This window comes from Myxocyprinus asiaticus, chromosome 32 (assembly GCF_019703515.2).
Source record: "Myxocyprinus asiaticus isolate MX2 ecotype Aquarium Trade chromosome 32, UBuf_Myxa_2, whole genome shotgun sequence".
In the NCBI taxonomy this organism is placed as follows: Eukaryota; Metazoa; Chordata; class Actinopteri; order Cypriniformes; family Catostomidae; genus Myxocyprinus; species Myxocyprinus asiaticus.
In genome coordinates this window covers 39,592,498-39,614,413 of record NC_059375.1, presented here as the reverse complement: position 1 = coordinate 39,614,413, position 21,916 = coordinate 39,592,498, and the positions used below count along the sequence as shown (strand labels likewise).

The 21,916-nt window shown below is 39.4% G+C and overlaps 1 protein-coding gene across 15 annotated transcripts in view; it reads right to left on the bottom strand.

The window, feature by feature from the left end:
- Positions 1 to 21,916, bottom strand: part of LOC127423641 (transcription factor COE3) — a 114,934-nt gene that overhangs the window by 24,863 nt on the left and 68,155 nt on the right. For 6 of the 15 annotated variants that reach the window (XM_051668136.1, XM_051668128.1, XM_051668140.1 and 3 more), the window contains exons 7-10: positions 20,847 to 20,928; positions 15,536 to 15,680; positions 6,530 to 6,663; positions 5,502 to 5,628 (exon numbers count right to left, since the gene is read on the bottom strand). In XM_051668136.1, the coding sequence (XP_051524096.1) occupies positions 5,502 to 5,628; positions 6,530 to 6,663; positions 15,536 to 15,680; positions 20,847 to 20,928 (488 nt within the window). The remainder of the gene's footprint in view (positions 1 to 5,501; positions 5,629 to 6,529; positions 6,664 to 15,535; positions 15,681 to 20,846; positions 20,929 to 21,916) is intronic. The other 9 variants (XM_051668129.1, XM_051668143.1, XM_051668132.1 and 6 more) reach the window with 3 other exon arrangements.

Genomic DNA, 21,916 nt, shown 5'->3' with positions numbered 1-21,916 from the left:
TAAATGATAGTAAAATGCATCAAATGGAGCTTAACATACTACACTCTTATTGCTAGCTGAAAGCATCATGCAATTACCAAATTAAGAAACATGCAAGGAGTGGGGAATGTGTACAACTATGAATTTCATGTCACAATTCTGTGGAAATTTGTGCAGTTTCTGTCTGGGCCTGGTTATCGCTAAAAATCAATGTATCTATATGCAAAATGAAAGGAATTTTTACTTCAGTTCAAGCGCTTTTAAGAAAAAAGTGTGGACGATGGCTTGTTATACTTGATGAAGTGAACAAGTGAAAGATGGACCGAGAGAAAACAATTCCTGTACTGCATTCAAGCTCCTTCAAGTTTACATTTCCTTCCTGCTTCTGATGACTTCTGGTAGTGTGTGCACATGTTTGCACGTGTGGGTGTGTGTGTGTATGTGTGTGCTCCTATCAGATACAACTCGCATTCGGCGAGGCCAAAGGCAGTGGGTGGGGACGAATGTCTGATGGACAGATAGCACAGCGCAAATTGTCAGTTGATAATTCACCGATATGCCTTTCATGTGCAGCAGTTTAGATTTGTTTACCATCTTTCCTGCTTACAAAGACCCCACTAGAAGATCTTCCTCTTTAAGCAATAATGGACTTCCCTTGAGAAGTGTCTTTTGAAGTAGACTATAGCAGAACTTAAAGAACAGAGCTGTAGAAATGGTCTGGGTTTAAAAAAAATATATATAAAAATCCATTCCACAATTTTTAAATGCTTGCATCAGAGGTTAATTGCCTCTAAATGTCAGTAATTAGTCTAATAAAGACCTGCGTTTGGTTCCAGCGTGCACGTGTATGTGTGCCAGAATCTGGCATCTTTAACGTGGCAGTAGGCAGAGTGAGTGAAGTCTCGGGATGACCCCTTTGTCCTTTTGTGCTATGATAAATGACCGTCTCCTCCTCTGTGCATTTTTGTCAGTTTTTGGTGCAGTTGAGTCGATACCTTCACCTTGACAAGGAAACTTTGTGATTTATCAGGGCCACCGGCCAATCAACAGGCCAGGAGCTCTGAGCCCTTAGAGAGCCAGAAAGCACGCTGTGGTCAAAGTCTCGGGAAGCGGAATGGGGCGACGTTGTCATCGCTATGATAGACAAATGGCTCTCGTTAGAACCGGCCAAAAAAAGAGGGGAGGGGTGCAGAGACGGAGGAAAAAAAGCAAGAAATAGAAAGATGGGGAAAAAACGCTTGACTTGTACTAATAACAGAAAGAGTCTATAGTGGTCGCGGCGGGTTGAAAGATGAAGCACCCTGTCACGCCGCAGGTTTCGAAATTAGCAAATAATGTTCCCAAGTCCTGATAAATGTCTGACAGGCCTCCTTCGCAAATCATTTTTTTTAACATTTTGATGCATGTCTACAATCCCATCGGAGGAAAGGAAAAGTTTACTAGCTCTCGAATCCGCCGTGACAAATGAAGGCCGGTAAGTGTACGATTTCTGTATGAAGTATGGCTCATTTTCGGCAATTCTGGTAAATGGGTGTCACTGATTAGGACAAATAGTCTAGAAGGGTGATAGCTCTTGTCGTATGTCTCCATTCCTCTCTCTCTTTCTCTCTCCCTGGCCTCCAGTGGTGCGTTAAGGCCGTGGTCACTGGTGACCATGCCTAAATAGAAAGCAATAGCTTTGATGCAATTAGAGTCCAATGTTGAGCTTTATTTATGGCTGGTGTCATTGTTCAAAATCGTTTGTAAAAGTGCTCAGGAGGTTTGCCTCCATTAAAGCACCTAGTAGAGGCAGTGTGGTAACAAACATGTATATCTTAATTTATATATCTCTCGGTTCCCCTTGTTAGGAGCCAAAGGAGATCATTGTTGCCTCCAAATTTGGGTCACAAAGATGGATAGAATGTGTTCCCATGCATACACTGTCATTCTGGTTTGTTTGTCGGGATAGTCCTGCTTGTCTTTTTGGATAGTTTAAATCTCCTTGAAAAGAGTCCGCTTAACCAATATGTAGGTGTTTGTCAATTCCGATAACACCTTAAAAGGGAACATCTGGGTGAGATTTTTAAAATAGCCTGATCAGCTAAAGAAAGAGCATCTGAGAGTTGAGCACTATTGGCAAAGGAACAAACACGGCTGTCCTGCTTTGATTTATTTATTTTTTGGCCTTTATTTTTTAAACCCCTCTGACAAGCTGTTCCATGCCAGGCCTGATCAATAGATAACTGATACAGGTATCAGATGGTGCAGTGGTGGCCTTGTGTTAACAAAAGATATGATCGTACATACATACAAGGTTAAAGCAGAAAAACTGTAAGAACACGCAGTTCTTTAAAGGATACAAAGGGATGTAGACTCAATAAACCACTGCAGCATTTTCTTTTAATTGAAGACGCTAAGAGCCTGAAGCTGTAAATAGCCCTTCTTACACACATGGTAGATCCGGGTGTTAATGGACGCTTGTATTGAATAACACATTGTTTTAGGCCCAGTTCTAGCAGCTCATAAACTACCGAGACACTCTTGTATGTTTGAGTGACCTGATGAGATGCCGAAATCCCATTTTAGGCCCTCTTTAGAGACCTTGGGTCTTGGTGGATCTCTATGGCGTGTTTAATTTCACTGCTGTTTAGCTATGTCAGTGCGAGAGGCGTTGGAGAGTGCCAGAGGACATTAGTAGCCATTTTCAAAGTCTGGCCAGAGTAATTTGTTTAAAGAGCATTGACTACTGAGACAAGGTGGCTCATGTTGGTTGTGATGGAGGGGAATTATCGACTCTTAAAGTAGTGTGGCACTCTGACAGGCGATTGCTGCTACATCTGAGTGCACTGAAGGACTTTAATGACACCTCTAGCGATGACACCATCATGGAATTGTGAGGATGAAGTCTTTTATCTTAAAGCTGTTAGGGTAAGTCTCACGAAACCTGTCAAGAACATGTCCCCACCATGAGTCAAAAGAAAGAGATATGGAATTATATTTTGCTTAAAGGCCTGCTTTTAAGACCACTAAGATATGTTTTTCATGACAATAAAGCACATTATCTCCCCACAATACAGTGATTCATTATTAAGAATAATGGGGAAAAAATACATCTGATATATTTTTAAAAATGTCAAAAATAATTATAAACATAATTTCTTAGATTTTTTAATCATTTATTTATTTATTTATTTATTTTTAGGTGAAATGTGACCTGCTTTTCATGAGATTTTTCATTTTAGACAGGAAATCTATCTATGTCTATCCATCCAATTATGAAATATATCATTACTTATAATACTCATTACTTATAATTTTCACTAAAGACATCTTCAATAATACACTTAGCCACTTTATATACTAAAAATGTTGTTTCTACAGCTTACAATATTACACCGATTGCTTTTGCACGCTGGTAATGATCAGGCTTGTGTCTGAGTGTTCTACACCCCTATAAAAGGAGGCCACAGTATTGTATTTAACTGGATGTGGTGTATCAGATGAGAGAGAGGTTGTGAGAGGGGTGGTCAGCATTAAATGTTGTTATGCTCAGCAAAAACACTGTTTACACATTGTTTTTGTTTCTAATATTTAGTGAAAAAGCCAGCCATTACACCATTTAGCAAATACACACAGCTAACACAGCAATAATTACTGAACACTTCTAGCATTTCCAGTTCAAAGCGGCTGTTTATGAACTAATTACAGGCATAAACTCAGGCAATTTGTTTCGATCAATAGCACTTACAAGAGTTTAAGAACTGAAGAGATGGAAAAAAAAAGAGAAAAATATAAAGAATAAAAGCAAAATGCACATCTGAGCTTTGTTAAAAACTAAATAATCATAATTACAATCATTACAAGCTGTTTTTAATATAGTAGCATATTTAAGAACATTCATTAATAAATATGCTTTGAAGTAAAATTTAACTGACTTGAAATGTCTACCAGTTTGATAAAGCCAGTATATCTGCTGAAAGTAGTGTGTGTGTGTGTGTGTGTGTGTGTGTGTGTTGTGATTTGCCTGTCATTTATGACCTCAGAGAGAGAGAGGGGTGAGGCATTATGGGGATTGGAGTTCAACACTTGAGAGGGACTGTGCGTGTAGTCGGTGACTTCCCGTCTTTAATTTGAGGGGATAATTAACTAGGTCCTCAAAATCTCTGCAAGTAATTATATCTGCTCGCTGATGAGCGGGAACAGGGATCAGTGAGGGAAAGCAAACAACTAATATCTCATGAAGACAGGGGAAGGTGGGGGTGACAGAGAGATACTGGTTTGTCTTCCAATGAAATATATACACTAGATAGATAGACAGATATATATACAGACAGACAGCACTACAGAACCACAGTTCATTTGCTCTAACATCAAATGTTACATGGTAACAATAGTTTCTGCCAAAATATAATAGCATTCAGACACAGTCCTAGCTACCACACTTTTATTCTAGTAAAAAGAATTACTGTAGTAACCGTGGTACTTTGGTCTGACTCTTATTATAGTAAATTTTTGTACGGGTGATGACGCAAATGTTTGTCAAAACAGTGATTATGTCTGTTGAATTTGACACCGACTCCTTGTTTTGTGCTTATTAGCATTAGCACGTTTCTTAACAGTGCGGTCCCTGAGTCTCTGTGGTTTTAATGATGGCAAACATTAATGTCTGAGAGGGCTCTGGTATTAGCCGGCCCTGTGTTCTCGGGTTTCATTATCTCAGGGGCTCGTTGGCCTCTGCCCTGCCCCTGCTGAGAGGGTTAAATGTGGGAGGGAGAGTCGGCCCACAGCCTCGCTGGGGCTGAGATGGGGAACAGCTGCCTGGGGGGACCAGGGGCCCCTTCCTTACCTCCCTCCTCTATGTCATTTTCTCTCTCTCTCCCTCTCTCGCTGACATTCCTGAGTGTGAGAGTAATTCCTGATGATTATCTCATTGTCCTACTCAATTTGCGATCAGACTGCTTCCAGGTCAAACACGGAGTGACCGTGTAACCTCCGGTATCAGTGGTACCGAGGGAGAGATTATGCTCATCTTACACACACTCAAACCCAACCAAGATCCAAGGGGGTAAAAATAACAATCACCCACAAAATCCACATGTACACACAAAGCACAACCTCGTACGCTGGTCACACATACCTATAAGCACATTTAAGTGACCTGGGCAGCAGGTAATGGGTGTTTTTGTGTGGTGAAGAGGACAGCATTCAGGGTAAAGGGTTGGACATGTGTTGTCAAGATTTGAGATTAACTGGACTTGGCAGTTAACCCCCACCACCCCCCTCCATTGCCTTCCCTTAGATGGATGAGATATAGGGTTACAGAAAGAAAGAGAGGGGAACACGTCTGTCTCACACTGGTTTGAGATCAGTTCTTGTGGATGGAGCCAGTGCAAAGGCCGAGAGGGAAATAGAGGTGTTACAGGAGCGTTGAATAAGGATGACGTTATGTGGATGGAAAGGAGAAGGAAGTGAAAAGTTTGAAAAGGAGTAGCAAGATTGGGAACCCATAAGTACATGAAACAATTGATCCAACTGCAACTCACCTGTATACACGAATCGTCCTGGTGCACCTTTGCAGAACTGCTTTGACTTGTAGGAAAGGGTGACCTCTACAACGCCCGGGATGTGTCTTGGAGGGGTCTGTACTCGGATAGCATGGGGCGTTATGAGCTACGAGAGACAAATTAGCAAACTTGGTTAGGACTATTCAAAGTGTACCAAGTTTTGCTTGAATTTGAATGCCTGGGATCCTGGGAAAACATTGAACCAATGAACTTTAGAGCTTTAGTAATGTTAAAGTAGCCTGTCAGGTAGAAACAAACCCCGTAAGCCTTCAAAACTGAACCTGGCCAAAACTTTCTCTGCATAACCCCCCCCCCGTTTTAGAGCTCAGGAAGGCCAAGGGGCGGGAGTCCTGCTTAAATCACCTCCATATGTCTTTCCCTCGCTGTAACCTCTCTTGTTTTCCCCCTCTGAGATATTTCACCCATAATTGTTCAATTGTTTTGCTAGACCTCATGGTTCGGCGAGGAGCACAGAGGAGGCCTCTGTGGACTTATTGTTGGGGTGTTTAGCATGCAGTTTGTTTATCTAACTCCTTATCTGCTCTTGTGATTAAACTAGGAGAAGAAAAATAATAAAATAAAACCGAATAAACAAAAGCTGATTGCTAGTCGAGGCTCCAACTGGTGAATATATGCCAGACAGCTTTATCAACATAAAGGAACACACTAAACTGAAGTCTTTCTTAGTTTCGAGCTAATTACGATGCAGCTTCAACATGCCTTTATTTCACTCTTATTTATATGTTTATGTGGCGTGAAATGAACAAAAAGCAAATGTAAAGGAGACAATGAACGGATGACGGCGTAATTGCATTAAACCTGTAGAAGCAGAGCTTCATAAACTGTGTATAATCACAGTTTTCACATAATCACTTTTTTATTGAATCTAATGACGTTCGTTAGGAGGCTGTAACAAAAAGAAATGGGCAGGCAAACATCTCATACTCAATAAAATGAATGAGTGATGTTGTTTTTGTGCTTTATGCAAAAAGAAACTCCAGGCTTACCTCACTCCATACCAGCATGGTGCCGAATACGACTTGCAATCCATCAAAGAAGTTATCGCCGATGATAATGACGGTGGCTCCACCTGTGGTCCAGCCTTCACTGGGGCTGATGGCCTTTATGCACGGCGTAGCTGCTTATAACAGGACATAAAACAAGACTCTCAGGATCACACTTTTGTATGGACACATGCTAGACACATACAGATAGGATAATGAAACCCTAAAGAAAAGAAAGCATGAATGATTTGGGTCACGTTAAAACAAATTGATGGTGTTGTACATCAACCCTTCTGTGTTTAAATCTGCCACTAAAACTGTTCCTCAACACAATGAGACAAAAAAGAAAAGATTGACTGGTGAACCAAGCAGCGGTCAAGCAAATGAGCGGGTGTATGGAGAGAACGCAAAGGTAAATACTTCCGTTATTGACGATTAAGCACCATGCATGCTAAGCCCGTTGATTTATCTGTCCTGCTTTCACAGATCTGAGATCAGTCAATCAAAAGGTTGCAGAGCAAAGCAAGGGTGGCAGGGCGCAAAAAAGCAGGACTTCGATTTTTCAAGCACCCGCTAATTGGGTTGAGTGCTTTGGTTTAAAAACTTCCATCATCCAAGCCTTCATCTCTCTCTGTCAATTATCATTTGGTAAGGAGTAGTTTTCATCATTTTTGGGTTCCGTAAAATCAGATTATAAGAAAAATGAGCCAGCCTAAGCATAAGCTGGTTTTAGCTGCTATCCCAGGTTGGACAAATTGGTAATTAGCTGGTTTAGCTGTCAGCCAGCTGATTTCCCAGCTTAACTAACTTCCAAGTGCTCAACCCCCCTCTAAAAACAGCAAACCAGACCAGCCTGACCAGGTTTGTAGACCAGCTAAGACAAGCATAGACTGTTTTACACTGTTTTTAAGTTTAAGTTTGATATTAGCTAGCTATCATGCCACCAGTGACGTACATGTGTTATTAATCGACGGAATAAGGTTGTGGTTATGACCCCATCTTTGATGTGAAGTTAGCCAATGGCTAATTACCATACATTAATTTACCCCGCGGGGGTCGAGAGGTGCTATCACAGTAGTAAGCGGTCAGAGGCCCTGAGCGACTCGACCCCCCGTTAGCGTCTTAGCGCTGTGCACTTTAATCAGATTTTCCTCTTCACTCTGTTGACTGTTTCTGCTGCCCCCCTATGAAGCACATTTTGAATACCAACTCCCATGCAAAAAGAGAGCAGTTAGGAAAACACCCCGCTAATACTCTCCAACATTTAAACCACAACAGTAGCCCTTCACCTTGATGTTTTTATTTTATTTTACTGCTTTCCCTCCCAGCTCCCTTTTTTTTTTTTTTTTTTTTCAGGGAAAAAAACAATGGCATTGTGCTTTTAGATTTTAAGGTCTCAGAGAGGTTATTAATAATGCACAGAGGATGCTTTGGAAAACCGCTCTGCTTAGAATCTCTGCCTTCCATTAAAATGGTCTCACATAATTTTCATCAGTCCATAAGCTCTGAAATAATTTTATCACCAAAAATACTGAAACTTGTGTAATTACTAATAAAGTTTTTATTTATTTATTTATTTTAAATTATTATTATTTAAAATACTACTATCCTGATATATTGGCTACCTAACTGGGAGTCTCTCCCAATACTGGCAAGTTTAATAATAATTATAATATTATTGTTATCATTAATAATAATAATAATAATAATAATAATAATAAAATAATAATAATATCATTATTATAATTATCAATATTTTAACTAGATTTGTACAGTTTTTAAAAAAAACATCACTAATACTTGCCTTTGCAGAACTCGCCACTACAAATATAGGGTGTAGCTATGCAGATTTTAAGGTGTTCTGAATGGCTGCTAGGGTGTTGCTAGGTGCTTGGTAGTGTATTCTACATTGGTCCTCAATAAGCTGCACAATTTGAGGTATCACTCATGTTTGAAGCACAACGAAAGTTTAATACTAAGGATTAGGGATTTGTTCAAATCCCAAACCCTAAAAAATGAGCCTTAGCAGTCATTGTTGGTTGTTTAGTACCATTACATGAGGTGAATCTGTGGTGTTAAGCCCTTGTGTGGGCAGGTCTTTTTTTTATCTCCTGTCTTCCTCTCTGCTGTTCTACCAGCCCTAGTTAATCAACATTAGGTATTGTTGTGTAGAACAGCCCAGACAAGGCAGCTCTCTTTGTTTGCCTTAATGTTGGACTAGTGGAGGTTATATTTACTCATTCCTCTCAGATCCCAAGTGTACCAGAAGCCCTGAGCTCACTCACTTGCACACAAACGCACGCACACAGTCCGGGAGCTTACCCTTAACTAGAGATGTTGACTTCATGCTAATAAGTTCATACAAATTTTCATTTCTGAGGCTTGGGAATGACATTTGCTTTTCTTAATTGCAGGCAGAGCGTTTGAAAGAGGATCAAATCTCCAAAGACAGACATGACTCCTCAAAGGGACTGACCTTCATCAGCGCAACCAATTATAGCAAATCATTCACCAAAAATTACAGTAAACAAATTTACTTTGTGTAGGTGAGCAGAAGGAAGGGGGCAATGGGGGGGATTGGGGGGTGCATGCACGCGTGACTGTGTATGCGCGTGTGCGAGGTGAGGACAGGCCCACGAGAGGGGCAGTCTGGCAGCTGTGGCCTGAGATCACCGCACATTGCCTCGGAATTCGCAACGCTCCCCCCCCACCCACACCAGAAAAGCACGACTGCGGGCTGCCAGTCATCTCCCCCTCTGCCGTACAGCATTTGCATACATTCTGCGTGAATATAGAGAGGGAACATGTGTTGAATGGGAAGCATAAAGGAGTGAATTACACAGCCTGTGTTCGTCAGCAAATGATATACGTGCAAAATGCACTCAAGCAGATGATGGAAATTGGAGAAAGCAGACATGGTCTATGGAGGCACGGAGAGGCCAAGTTCAACACTGGACTAGGAAGTGACGGGCAGGGACGTGGTTTTAACAAGGGAGAACAATTTAGCAGCTCTCTGGCTGTGTTCGGAATGGCATGCTAGCATACTTCTCTCACTATTTCTGCAGTATACTGTATATAGTATGTATTTTGAACACAGTATGTAAATTGTGCAGTATACAACTTGCCCTAAATGATCTTCCATTTCTAGTTTTTAATGAATAAACGAATAAAGTAATTAGAGCCAAAATTTTAGCATCTCTTTGTTAAATAATTATTTCACCGAACTGCCAAAAGTTATGACATGTTAAACAAAGTGTAATTAAGAATTCAAAATAACCTACACTTTTTTTTTTAACTGGACACCACTAACATGCAAAGTAATGAAGTTATGTGACAACAACATAGTATACTACTGTTTTAAAAATGTATCGTTGCATAACAAGTACTGTTCCATGATGACATTACAAAAGTGTAAATGAAAATGGATTGCTGTGGACTTGACCAAAGCCTAAAAAAATTATAAAAAAAAAAAAAACGAATATCCCATTCCAATCATACAGTAGCTTCTGTTTTGGAGAGAATGCACATTTTATTGAATCTATAAAATGTGTTATGAAGTTTGAGATAGATTAGAAAAAAAAAAAAATTATTAAATGAAAAAATAGTGGGTTAAGTGTGCATATTTGCATGCACGCATACGTTTAAATATATTTTCAGTCAAAAATGTGGTGCCATCTTCCATAGTTTTTTACACTCTTAAGAAATTGCTGGCTTTGTTTCGACAGACTTTCTCTGTCTCAAGTGGACGGTCAACAAGAAAGAGTGTGAGCGTGTGTGTGTTTCCCGTGTGTATTGTTTACAGATCACCACTGCGTCTCAGTGTGAAGCTTTAATCAGACTTGAATCGTTTTCCATGGTAACATGGCGGCCGTCGCGTTTGTCACCTTCTTCGTTGTGCTCCCCAATATTGAGGCACTCTAACAGGTCCCATCCTGTCTACGGCAACCTTCCTTTGTTCCAGTGTGTAAAACGTCTTGTAATTGTGCAGGGGATGTCCAGATGGCAGGCTGATCCCAGAGCTGATGGGATTAGAGCTCTTACCTCACGTCGGCCCATCTGTCCTCTCTAACTGGCTACGGTCTCACAGATGCCGGCCGCTCGTCTTTATTGCATAAACCTAACAACATTACCGGCACTTGGTATGCAAATCAACCCCGAGCTGTAGGCCCAGACTGGAGGGGGTGCGAGCTGAGTGAGAGAAACTCACTTTTGCTTTCTGTTTTATTGGACATCAAGTGGCAAACCAAGACAGTACCAAAATTGTGCCTAACATTGAAATTTATTAAAATTACCATGAAGCGCACAAGCCCAATAAAATGCTAAATTATTCACATGGCATAGGCTGAAAAGGAAAAATGTCAATGTTTATTTTTAAATGTCTCTTTAAATTTTAATACTTGGCTTCGTGGGGGGCCTGGGTAGCTCAGCGAGTATTGATGCTGACTACCACCCCTGGAGTCGCGAGTTCGAATCCAAGGTGTGCTGAGTGACTCCAGCCAGGTCTCCTAAGCAACCAAATTGGCCCGGTTGCTAGGGAGGGTAGAGTCACATGGGGTAACCTCCTCGTGGTCGCGATTAGTGGTTCTCGCTCTCAATGGGGTGCGTGGTAAGTTGTGCGTGGATCGCGGAGGGTAGCATGAGCCTCCTCATGCGTAGTCTCCACGGTGTCATGCACAACGAGCCATGTGATAAGGTGTGCGGATTGACTGTCTCAGAAGCGGAGGCAACTGAGACTTGTCCTCCGCCACCCAGATTGAGGTGAGTAACCGCACCAGCACGAGGACCTACTAAGTAGTGGGAATTGGGCATTCCAAATTGGGAGAAAAGGGGATACATTTTATTTTAATATATATATATGACTTCATCACATTGCTTGTTAGTGGGATCCAGTTATCATGTTAGAAAAAAACAAAACAATCAATTTTGTGTTAAAATGTCATAACTTTTGGCAGTTTAATCTAGTAATATGGTTTAATGTAGTCTGAGTCGTATTTACTTTTACTTTCCATAGTTTTGTTCATGGTTTCGAAGATTAGGGCATGTCAAGCACTCTGCCTAATTTGGCTATCTTCTAACAAGTGGCAGATGAATTTGCTCCAAAATAACGTAGAGTTTGACAAGTGAACTTAAAGTAATTAGAGGTGCAGTTATTGTATCTATGTTGACTCATTATTTGACCGAACTGCCACAAAGTAGAAATAAAATTCAACATTACCAAATCTTTTCCCAACACGATAACTGGACTCTGCTGACACTGAACGTGATTGGGCTATGTGATAACAACGTAGCATACTACTGTTTGAAACGTTTATTGCTGGATAACAAGTAGTTTCACTTTCTACCAACCTCTGACGTCAACAACAAAAGATATTGGAAGCATTTTATCCTCCATTTTCAAAGTTGATAAGACTATTTATCATTCTAGCTATGCACAAATGTATACATTTTATTATTAGCATTTAGCATTGTTTTCTACTTGCTGTCCATGAAACTCCAGTTGAAACCACTGCTCTAAATTTCCTCATTTTCATTATATTTGTTAGCTTTCATTTGATGCTAGATGGCCGCGAGGTGTGTGTTGTGCATGGGCAATGAGGGGGGGTCGTCGATTGTGTATGTTGTGTCTGGCTATGTGCAGATGGGGCTGTTTGGATCTCAGAGTGAGCCATGTTCACGTGCACGTCTGTGTGAATTTGTACATATGTTTCTGCATGGCGAATCTAAATGGTCCTAATGCAAAAGAAACCTCCTATAGTGTGCGATCGCCTCTCTCTCCTCCCTCAGGTTTCATTCTCCAGCTGTAAATAATAAAAAGGGCTCATGTGCTCTGAGAGCAAAGCAATGGTGAGGGTCCACTGGGCCATGCTAGAGGGAATTACTTAAAGTTGAAGATCAGAAGGCAGAGTAAATTCACTGTCTGGGAAAATTTGCTGAATTAGATGATTAGATAAAAGATGAGAGGGGAAAACAGTAGGACCTCCTCATGGCTGGTCCCTCTTTCTTGCTCTCTCGGCTAGCATTTATCACTTCCAAGAATGTGTTTCTAATCTAAACCATCTTGTTTCTGCGGTTCAGGCCTGGACTTGAACATAAATATGGATTAATTTTTATTTTACGACTATATATCCTGTACACATGCGTGCTAGAGGGATTTCCACACGAGAATGGAAAAGAGTTGACAGGTTGAACCTTTCTCTAGGCTCTTGTCTCAGTGAATGTTTCTACTCATAGCCAAACTGTGTCAAATAATAAGTCTTAAACATTCTCCAGAGTTAAAAGAAGTATTAAAAACTAAGTTTGAGTGTTCGACAACTGTTAGAAGTTCGGAAGCTCTTTCTTTTCATTTTAACAGCCCCCTGGTTGCACTTAAAGGGGTAGATATTAGATAGGTAGCTGTAATATTCGTTATGACCCAAATTTGCCATCAGGGGCGGGTGAAAACAGCAGGTAACTAAGCGGTGAGAGTGTGTGCGAACGCAGCCGGTGGGTATAAAAGGAAGAGATGAGCTTTCAAAACAGTCGGATATTTAAAAGAGTTGTCAGGAATAACGCCACCACTTGATACAGTTCTGTCAGAGTTCACAGCGAGAGGAAATTAATTTGTTTAAATTTGACGAGGTTTTACCTGTAACCAGAATATCAAGTACAGAACTTAATAGCAGCTACAAAAGAGTAGTTGGAGGATTTTTGTGACTGGATCTTCTCTCAGGATTCTGAAAACTATAAAATTTATAATTTCCTATTCAGTGGAAATTTAATTAGGTTTTCCTTTCCTTTCCTTTCCGATTATAATAATTAAACTGCCAATTTATTTTTCAAGTACCTTTTACATTTTTCTTCTTTTCCTTTCCTTTCCATTTCATTTTCCTTTCTTTTTCCTTTTCTTTTCAGATTATAATAATATATCTGTCTAAATTAAAATTTAGAGTACTTTTACATACTTTATCCAATGCTCTTCTAATTTTAACATAAAAGCATTGCAATCTGATCCCAGATAAACCATAAGATGGTTGTAAACACAGTAATCAAAGCTTATAAAAAGATTTACAATAAAAAAAGAGGGTCTGCAAATCGGGCTTTGAAGAAGGATAGCCTCAGTAGTGTTTGGGTTGGGCCATGTTTTCTCTCTCTCTCTCTCTCTCTCTCTCTCTCTCTCTCTCTCTGTCTCAAGGGACTCAGGCAGACCAGGGGAGAGGCCTCAACTTCTTAATTGCTCTCCTAATTAAAGATGGTTGCTAAGGAAAACACACCTACTATCAAGTGACTACAGCGTAGAGACAAATAATACGTCAGGATACCAAACACTTCAGCAATCAGGGCGCAAACATTCAATTACGATACTTCTGTACTGCATTTTCATTGTTAATGCAATTGAGAGAATAAAAACAAATATTTTTGCAGGTTTTCTGTCTCGCAAGAGCAGGGAATTGGTATGCTTTCTCTTGCATCATTAAATAATACTGGTGGTTTGGTTGATATGGTAATTACAGGCAGATTAAGACAAAGAAAATACTAATGTTGTGTTTTTAAATGAGCAGAGATTATCTTATGTTCTAATGATTTGTATACTGAGGTAGAAATGTATCTCATTATATATATATATATATATATATATATATATATATATATATATATATATATATATATATATATACATTTATATATACATATATATATACATATATATATATATATATATATATATATATATATATATATATATACCGATCAGCCACAACATTAAAACCACCTGCCTAATATTGTGTAGGTCCCCCTCGTGCCACCAAAACTGTGTCATCCTACATCTCAGAATGCTGTTCTTCTCACCACAACTGTACAGGTTATCTGAGTTACCGTAGACTTTGTCAGTTAGAACCATTCTGGCTCTGTTGACCTCTCTCATCAACAAGGCGTTTCCATCCACAGAACTGCAGCTCACTGGATATTTTTGTTTTTGGCACCATTCGGAGTAAATTCTAGAGACTGTTGTGTTTGAAAATCCCAGGAGATCAGCAGTTACAGAAATACTCAAACCAGCCCATCTGGCACCAACAATCATCCATGCGATTATCTAATCAGCCAATCGTGTGGCAGCAGTGCATAAAATTATGCATATATGGGTCAGGAGCTTCAGTTAATGTTCACATTAACCATCAGAATGGGGTAAAAATGTGATCTCAGTGATTTGGAGCGTGGTATGATTGTTGGTGCCAGATGGGCTAGTTTGAGTATTTCTGTAACTGCTGATGTCCTTGGATTTTCATGCACAACAGTCTCTAGAATTTACTCCGAATGGTGCAAAAAAAAAAAAAAAAAAAAAAACATCCAGTGAGCAGCAGTTCTGTGCATGGAAATGTCTTGTTGATGAGAGAGGTCAACAGAGAATGGTCAGACTGGTTTGAACTGACAAAGTCTACGGTAACTCAGATAACCGCTCTGTACAATTGTGGTGAGAAGAATAGCATCTCTGAATGCTATTCTGAGATGTGGGTTGGCGCTGTTTTTGCGGCACAAGGGGGACCTGCACAATATTAGGCAGGCGGTTTTAATGTTGTGACTGATCGGTGTATTAAAGAAAGTGATACCTCACTTTCTTTAAAATAAGAGCCATAAGAAAACACAAATGACAAAACATAAGACATTGAAAACGTGGCCCAAATCATTCACAATTTTTTTTCAACAACATTAATAATAATAATAATACATTAATAGTGATAAATTAAGCAGGCAGCATTACTGAATGAAATGTAACTAAAAGTTTTGAAAGTGCTATTCAGTGAACAGAGAAAGTATGTTTTCTAAAAGATGAACTAGCCATTTTTCCACTAAAGCTTTGCTATTCATGTTCCATGGATGAATGTGAAGAGTGTATGTGGATGACTAAAAGATTGTGAGCTAAAATTAGAGAAAGGGAAAAGCCAAAAAAAAAAAAAAAAAAAAAAAAAAGGAAAGAGAGCGAGAAAGTGAGAGAAGCTCTGCAAATAATAGTTTAATGGAAAATGTGCCTACCATTCTCCAGATAAGGAGTGGCCGTACCTTCTGAGGGGTCAAGACGGCGGGCTCTTCTGCCGTGTTTTGAGTTGTTGTGGACGAACATGTTGTCCGACACGGCCAACACGTGACCGTCCACGTTAACTGTTGTTGATACAACGACCTGTGAAGAAAATGTAAAGATTTTTTTTTAGTTAATGTGTGTGTAATCTCTACATTAGCAATACAATGTTTGTGAAGGAGTCTGTAGAGATGCAGTGTTTTGCATTAAAATCTTCTAATTTTTTTCTCGTTTTGCATATTTTTCCTGCTGGAAAATTGTAGTTGCTGTGAATAGGACTTTTGTAAGTTACTTATCAATAGTAATCCACTACAAAGTACTAATTATAATTATAAATTGTAATAATATTACTTTACTTCATTGGAAAAGTAATCACATTACTAATTACTTTACTTTTAAGTTACTTTCCAAAACACTTTTCCACTCAACAAATTCAAAATAATGTCTATATTTCTTCCTTGTTCATTGTTACACACAAGTCATAGATTCAGCACCTCACATTTCTCCTTCACAATGACTCGATATGGGGCCATAATTCACATATTCTACCTAAATAATATAGCAGAACTAAGTATAACCCTATAATGTAGTTAAAAGCAATTCAATTCTACTTTTTGACTAAAAAGTCATTAGATTATAGTAACTAATTATTTTGTACTCAGATTACACCCAACACTGTTTATAACTAAATGAATTTGGCAACATCAAAACAATTCTGAAAATTGACATTATTTTGATTCTTTCGGCTTCCAAATTGAAACATGACGAATTATCTTGGTACAAATCTTCACATTCAGTGCATAACAATCTGTTGTTTTGCATTAAAATCTTGTTCACATGTCTGAATACAAAAATTTGGTGTAGAAGTTGTAGAAACTGATTGTTTCGCAATAAAATATTGCTGAGCCTTTACTTTCCGCTGAAAATATTTACTTGGTGATTATAGGTTTTTATAACGAAATTAATTGTTCAGCATCCTAACAAAATCTGTTGTTGACCCGAGGGCGATTTTAGTACTTGAAGGCCAGAGACACTAGAAGGACACTTCTGAGAATACTGTAGTGTCTTTATCAGCAACCATGGCTCTTTTTTTCAGCTGCCTCTTTGTTGTGGGTCTTATTTGCGAGAAACAGAACACAAAAAGGCTATTTGGCCTGTGGTGCCAGGCTTAACATGAGAGCACGACTCAGTACAGTTAGCAGCTGAACTCAGTTTGCCTCTGATCAGTAGGATCCTTTGGACACAGACACACACACATGCCACACACATGGCATCACGGCTTTGTTTGTATGACTTCTCTCCATATTACCAGTGGAGCATTATTATGAATTCTGACAACCGTGTGACCACTCTGCACTTTCGAAACAATAACCGCAAATACAATTGCTTCGCTAAGCGCTGGAGTTTGAACCTGTGCCCATTGTTTCTTTTCCAAGCCAAGCAGAAGGCAGCGAAACAAGGGAAAAGTTGCCCGTTTTCGCAGTCTTCCTGTGGCAGAACATCTCCCCGTGGGCTTCACGTTATTAAAACAATAAGTTATATCACTCTAATCCGAAAAAGAGTCTGTTTTCACACCTTGGGCAACAAAAGACGACTCGAGCTGTTCAGTACACTTCGTGTAAGCTGGCACACTCTCTGTCTGTTAATGACCCAGGCTGAATCTACATGGGTTACTGTTAGTTATGCCAGAACAAGGCCCAAATCTACTTGGCAAGTTCTATTTAAAATAATCAGATTAGCAAATGGGTGGAACTTCCAAAAGGGTCTTGAAATTCCCAGAGACCTTTATTAAGGGTCAACGATGATTTACTTCCATATAGAGACCCAATCTTTGTTGAAGATGGAACATTTTCAAAGACTTTCGACTTTTCGTAATTTTCCAAAAATGGAGTATTCTTCTTCTGAGTGTCAAACACAAAATCATATTCGCTTAATGAAGGTGAAACATGAGCTCATATTGTCTTATTCTAGTCCTCGGCTGCAATAGGTCTTCGTTAGGCGGGGGTATTTCATTCTCCAACAGAACCACTGTGCAGGAATCGACTCTATATAAAGCACATTTAATTTCTCGTTTGAAGAATATAATTAACCTTTGTAAGAAGGAGAGATTCATTTTTCCTATTTAAATGAGACACTTGGGTGGTTACAAGAGTGCCCGTGTTAGATAAAGGACAAGAGGCTTGTCTAGGAAGGACTAGCCAAGCCCTTGTCAATCAAAGACAGGCCTCCATTTTGAAGCACTTGGGCTTTTTACAAAAGGCTACAATTAGTTTTTAATCTCCCACTTAAGGTGAACAGAAAGAGAGAGGAGAGTCTCTCATCTGTTCCATCAGCCATTAGCAGTCTCTCAAATGCTGCCTCCGGCCCACGGATCGCTTGCTCACCCTATTACATTGATCTATAGATTTATTGATTAGCTGTTTTATCTCATTAGTCGCAGGGGCAAGATTGTTGGGGGGGAGCAGCAGGCCCCTCAAAAGAGAAAAGAGAATATGAGAAGAGCTTCTTTGGCAGAAGGGGGGTTTCTTTGTTTTTGTTGATCTGTTTACTAAAGAGAGCTGCCCATACAGTTGCATTTAGAGAATGAGGGCGTTTAGCATCTGAATGAGGAGAGGGGATGGAGGGGGGTGAGCTGGGGTGTCGAGGGGGTTCCAGGATGGCAGTTGAGCTGTTGTAATCTGAAATATTCTCTCTCTGTCAGGTTCACAGTCAAGAGGCACACTGAGGTTGAGAGTTTCAAGGCCTGTCTACACCAAGTCCGATGCAATGAAAAAACGTACCACATTTTCGCTAATATATTTTAGCACCAAAATGATTTGCACCTAGTCTGAATGTGTGTGCGTAAATTCGTCATCACGAAGGATAACTTTGGATAACTGAAATAATTGTTTGGCATATAAATTATGTAGTAGGAAGTATGCTCTTTCAGATTCTGCGTGAAAAGTTAGTGATGCATGGTTTCTCATTAAAATCTCATTGTGCTTGTTTTTCTTGGTGTAAATAGGCCTTGACAACTAAACAAATTGAAAAAAAAAAAAATAATGTTTAATAGCTGTACAATATTTTGAGTTTAGTGTAAAGGAGTTTATAGTGGTGCACTGTTTTGCATTAAAATCTTGCACTGTGTATATTTTACTTGGTATGAATAGGCCTTTATAACTAAACAAATTGGAAAACAGTCGATTATGGCTCTACACTATTATGTTTGTTGCAAAGGAGTTTGTAGAGGTGCTGTGTTTCACATTCTCTTGTTGTGCATGTTTTTCCTGATGAAAATCTGGACTTTGGTCTGAACATGCCTTTTGAAGATATTTTCATAGCAGATGTGGTGCATGACAGGTGGAGTACAGAAATAAGAGAGAAATATAGGAAAAATGGAATAGCAAATGGGAGGCAGAGACCCTAAAACCATGACCTTGCCATTAGATCATGGAGAAGGGAACATGAGTGAAATGTATTCTGGAGGTGGCATTTAGCTTAGCAGAGCAGAGTTTAAGGGTGAGCGTTGAAGGAGAGCTGTCTTGTTAATGGACTCGGCTCACACACTGACAGACATCTCTGCTTGGGTCATTTGTTTCTGAGGCTGAACATGACAAAATAATAATAATAATAATAATAATAATAATAATAATAATAATTGTTTGAATATTTTTGTCTTGTTTTTGAGTAAAAAGATGTAAAGCTCCTTGAAACCAAAATAAATGTACTTGCAAAACTGAAGATTTGTTTTTATAGAATTTTAGAAAATTTTTCACATTCCACTATCATTTTATTCTTGTTTTATGCATAAACCTAATAATTGTGTTTTAAGAATTATTAGTCACTGTTTCTAAGGCTGAACCTTACAGTGCAAAAAAAAAAAAAAAAAAAAAAAAAAAAGAAATGTCTTGTTTTAAAATAAAAATCCTTAGAAAAGTTCAATGTACTTGAGATGCAAAACTGTGAAATAAGACTTGCTTCAGAGAATATAAGTTAATATGTTTTTAAGTATATATATATATATATATATATATATATATATATATATATATATATATATATATATATATATATATATATATATATATATACATATTTTTTTTATTTTTTTTTTATGGAAAACAAGGCAAAATTAGTGATTAAGTTGTCTCCTGATTATAATTTCTAAAAACTTATGCAAGCCCTCCCTATAGAGTTGTTGAAATGATTTTGAATAAAACATCAGACCGTAACATGTGGAAGGGGATGTTTTGGCTTTACAGGGTAATGTTGTCCTTAAGGGAAATTGGAGGCTCGGGCAGGTAGTTCATCCAACCACTGACAAAAAAAAAAGAAAAAAAAAAAGGACTGTATGGGGAGTGCTCTTTGAGGTTAGAGTGGCATTAGTATGGCTATCCACTCGCACACAAACACACACCATTTCAAGGTGCTGAGGTAGAGGAAGTGAAAATAGGCTGAAAACCTAGACATGCTGTTACAGTGAGAGAGAGAGAGAGAGAGAGAGGAGGGAATGAGTGGTCCAGTGACTTTATTGTGGGAAGGCACATCGGCGTTGACGGATGTTTCTTTTAGTCACCGTGTAGACAGAAAGGACACTTCCTCTCACGCCAGCTCTGACCTTCTGCTCTGGACGCATGGATCAATATCAGTGAAGACACTTGACGTTCCAAAGCATGAAAAATGAAAGTTGTGCGAGTGCCTCCACCACTGCTGCTCGACAATATATCTATATAACCACAAGTATATAAACACTCCACAGCAGCATTGGGTTAAGCAGAGCTGTCTCACACACACACATGTAATGAAGCCCAAGGCCACAACCTTTCTGTCAACTGTATCTCATAATGTATCCTGTGATTGGCCGATACCACCTAGATATATAAGAATATCAATGTACAGTATATGTTTATACATTTAATGTGGGTATATAAATGTGAAGAGCATATAAATGTAAAGTATGCATGAAAGATTGATGGATGGATGGATGGATATGAATATTAGATAGATAGATAGATAGATAGATAGATAGATAGATATGAATATATGAGATGTGTATGGACAGCATTGGGGAAAAAGGTTTTTGCAGGTTGTTTCCATGTATAATGTTTGGCCAAACATTTGGAATGTGCTTCAGCAGAACTGCTAAATCGTACAGTCTCGGAAGACAACTTTGGCCTTCGACCAGGTCCAAGCAGCCTGTTTAAATATATTCACAAAGCAATACACCAAGCAGTTACTGCAGTGAGTGGCCTGTTTTCTTCATTAGATTGTGTGGAGAGAAAGCATTACCTGGAATCTGCGCATGTCCCTTGGGTTTCCTGCATTCTTCAGACAGTTCTGGTTACACTTGAGGAAGAATTTCAAAAAGAATCTGAAAAGAAAAAAACAGAGAGAGGGGAAAACTCCACATTAGACAATCAATTCACCACAAAATGACCTCGGATGAGGCGGAAACTCATACGGAACAAATCGATACCACAAAATATAGACACAGAGTCCAAGCGCTCTCAGGACATACACAAAACACAATGGGCACAAAACCGGGATCAAACAGACAGCTGGATTCACCTTGTTTCCAGATAATTCCCCTCAGTGTAATGATCATTAGTGTTTTGTTCCTCACCCTCCCACGACCTCCCTGCCTCCCTGTTTATCTGTTTTTCAGTCTGTCCATGAGGCTGATGCATCCAAATCCCACAGTTCCCCGTAGAACCCGTCTGCCAGTCACTGACAGGAAGTCAGTTAATATTCCGCCCCCCTCTTTCCTCCCCTGTTCTACCCTGTAATTAAGGCTTAACGTGCTCAATGGGGAGGTAAACCAGCACACCTGAGCCCTGCTCATCACAGACGAGGACCAGGGAATGATAGGGAGACCTAACGAGGTGAGAGTGGGCCGCAAACTTACAGTCCTGTTAGACAATTAGACACACCCCGCCACCAGGACAACAGCACTCGGTAATTATTGCGCAGATTGCTTAATGCATAATCTGTTCAGCAAATGTCATGTGCACGTGAGAGTCGAAACTGGTCCCAACGGATGTGCACTCCCACACACACACCTCAAGTCCTCAAACATGGTGTTTTTAAAAAGTACAGACTTTTATTGAGACTCTTCAAGCGAGGGTGTTGGAGGAAGGCCGATAAGAGGGCTTAAGGGATGAGGACATTGAAAAGAAGAGACTTTTACAGCTGGTGCCACACTCCTCATATCATATGAAGTAGACCACTCATAGAAAAATTAATGGGAGAAGTTACAATGCTGAATATGGCGAACGTGGAAAAGAAGTCCCGCTGCACTGCTTTTTGATAGAGATATTGCAAAACTCAATATGGCGGTTGTAGGTATGGAAGTCCCACCT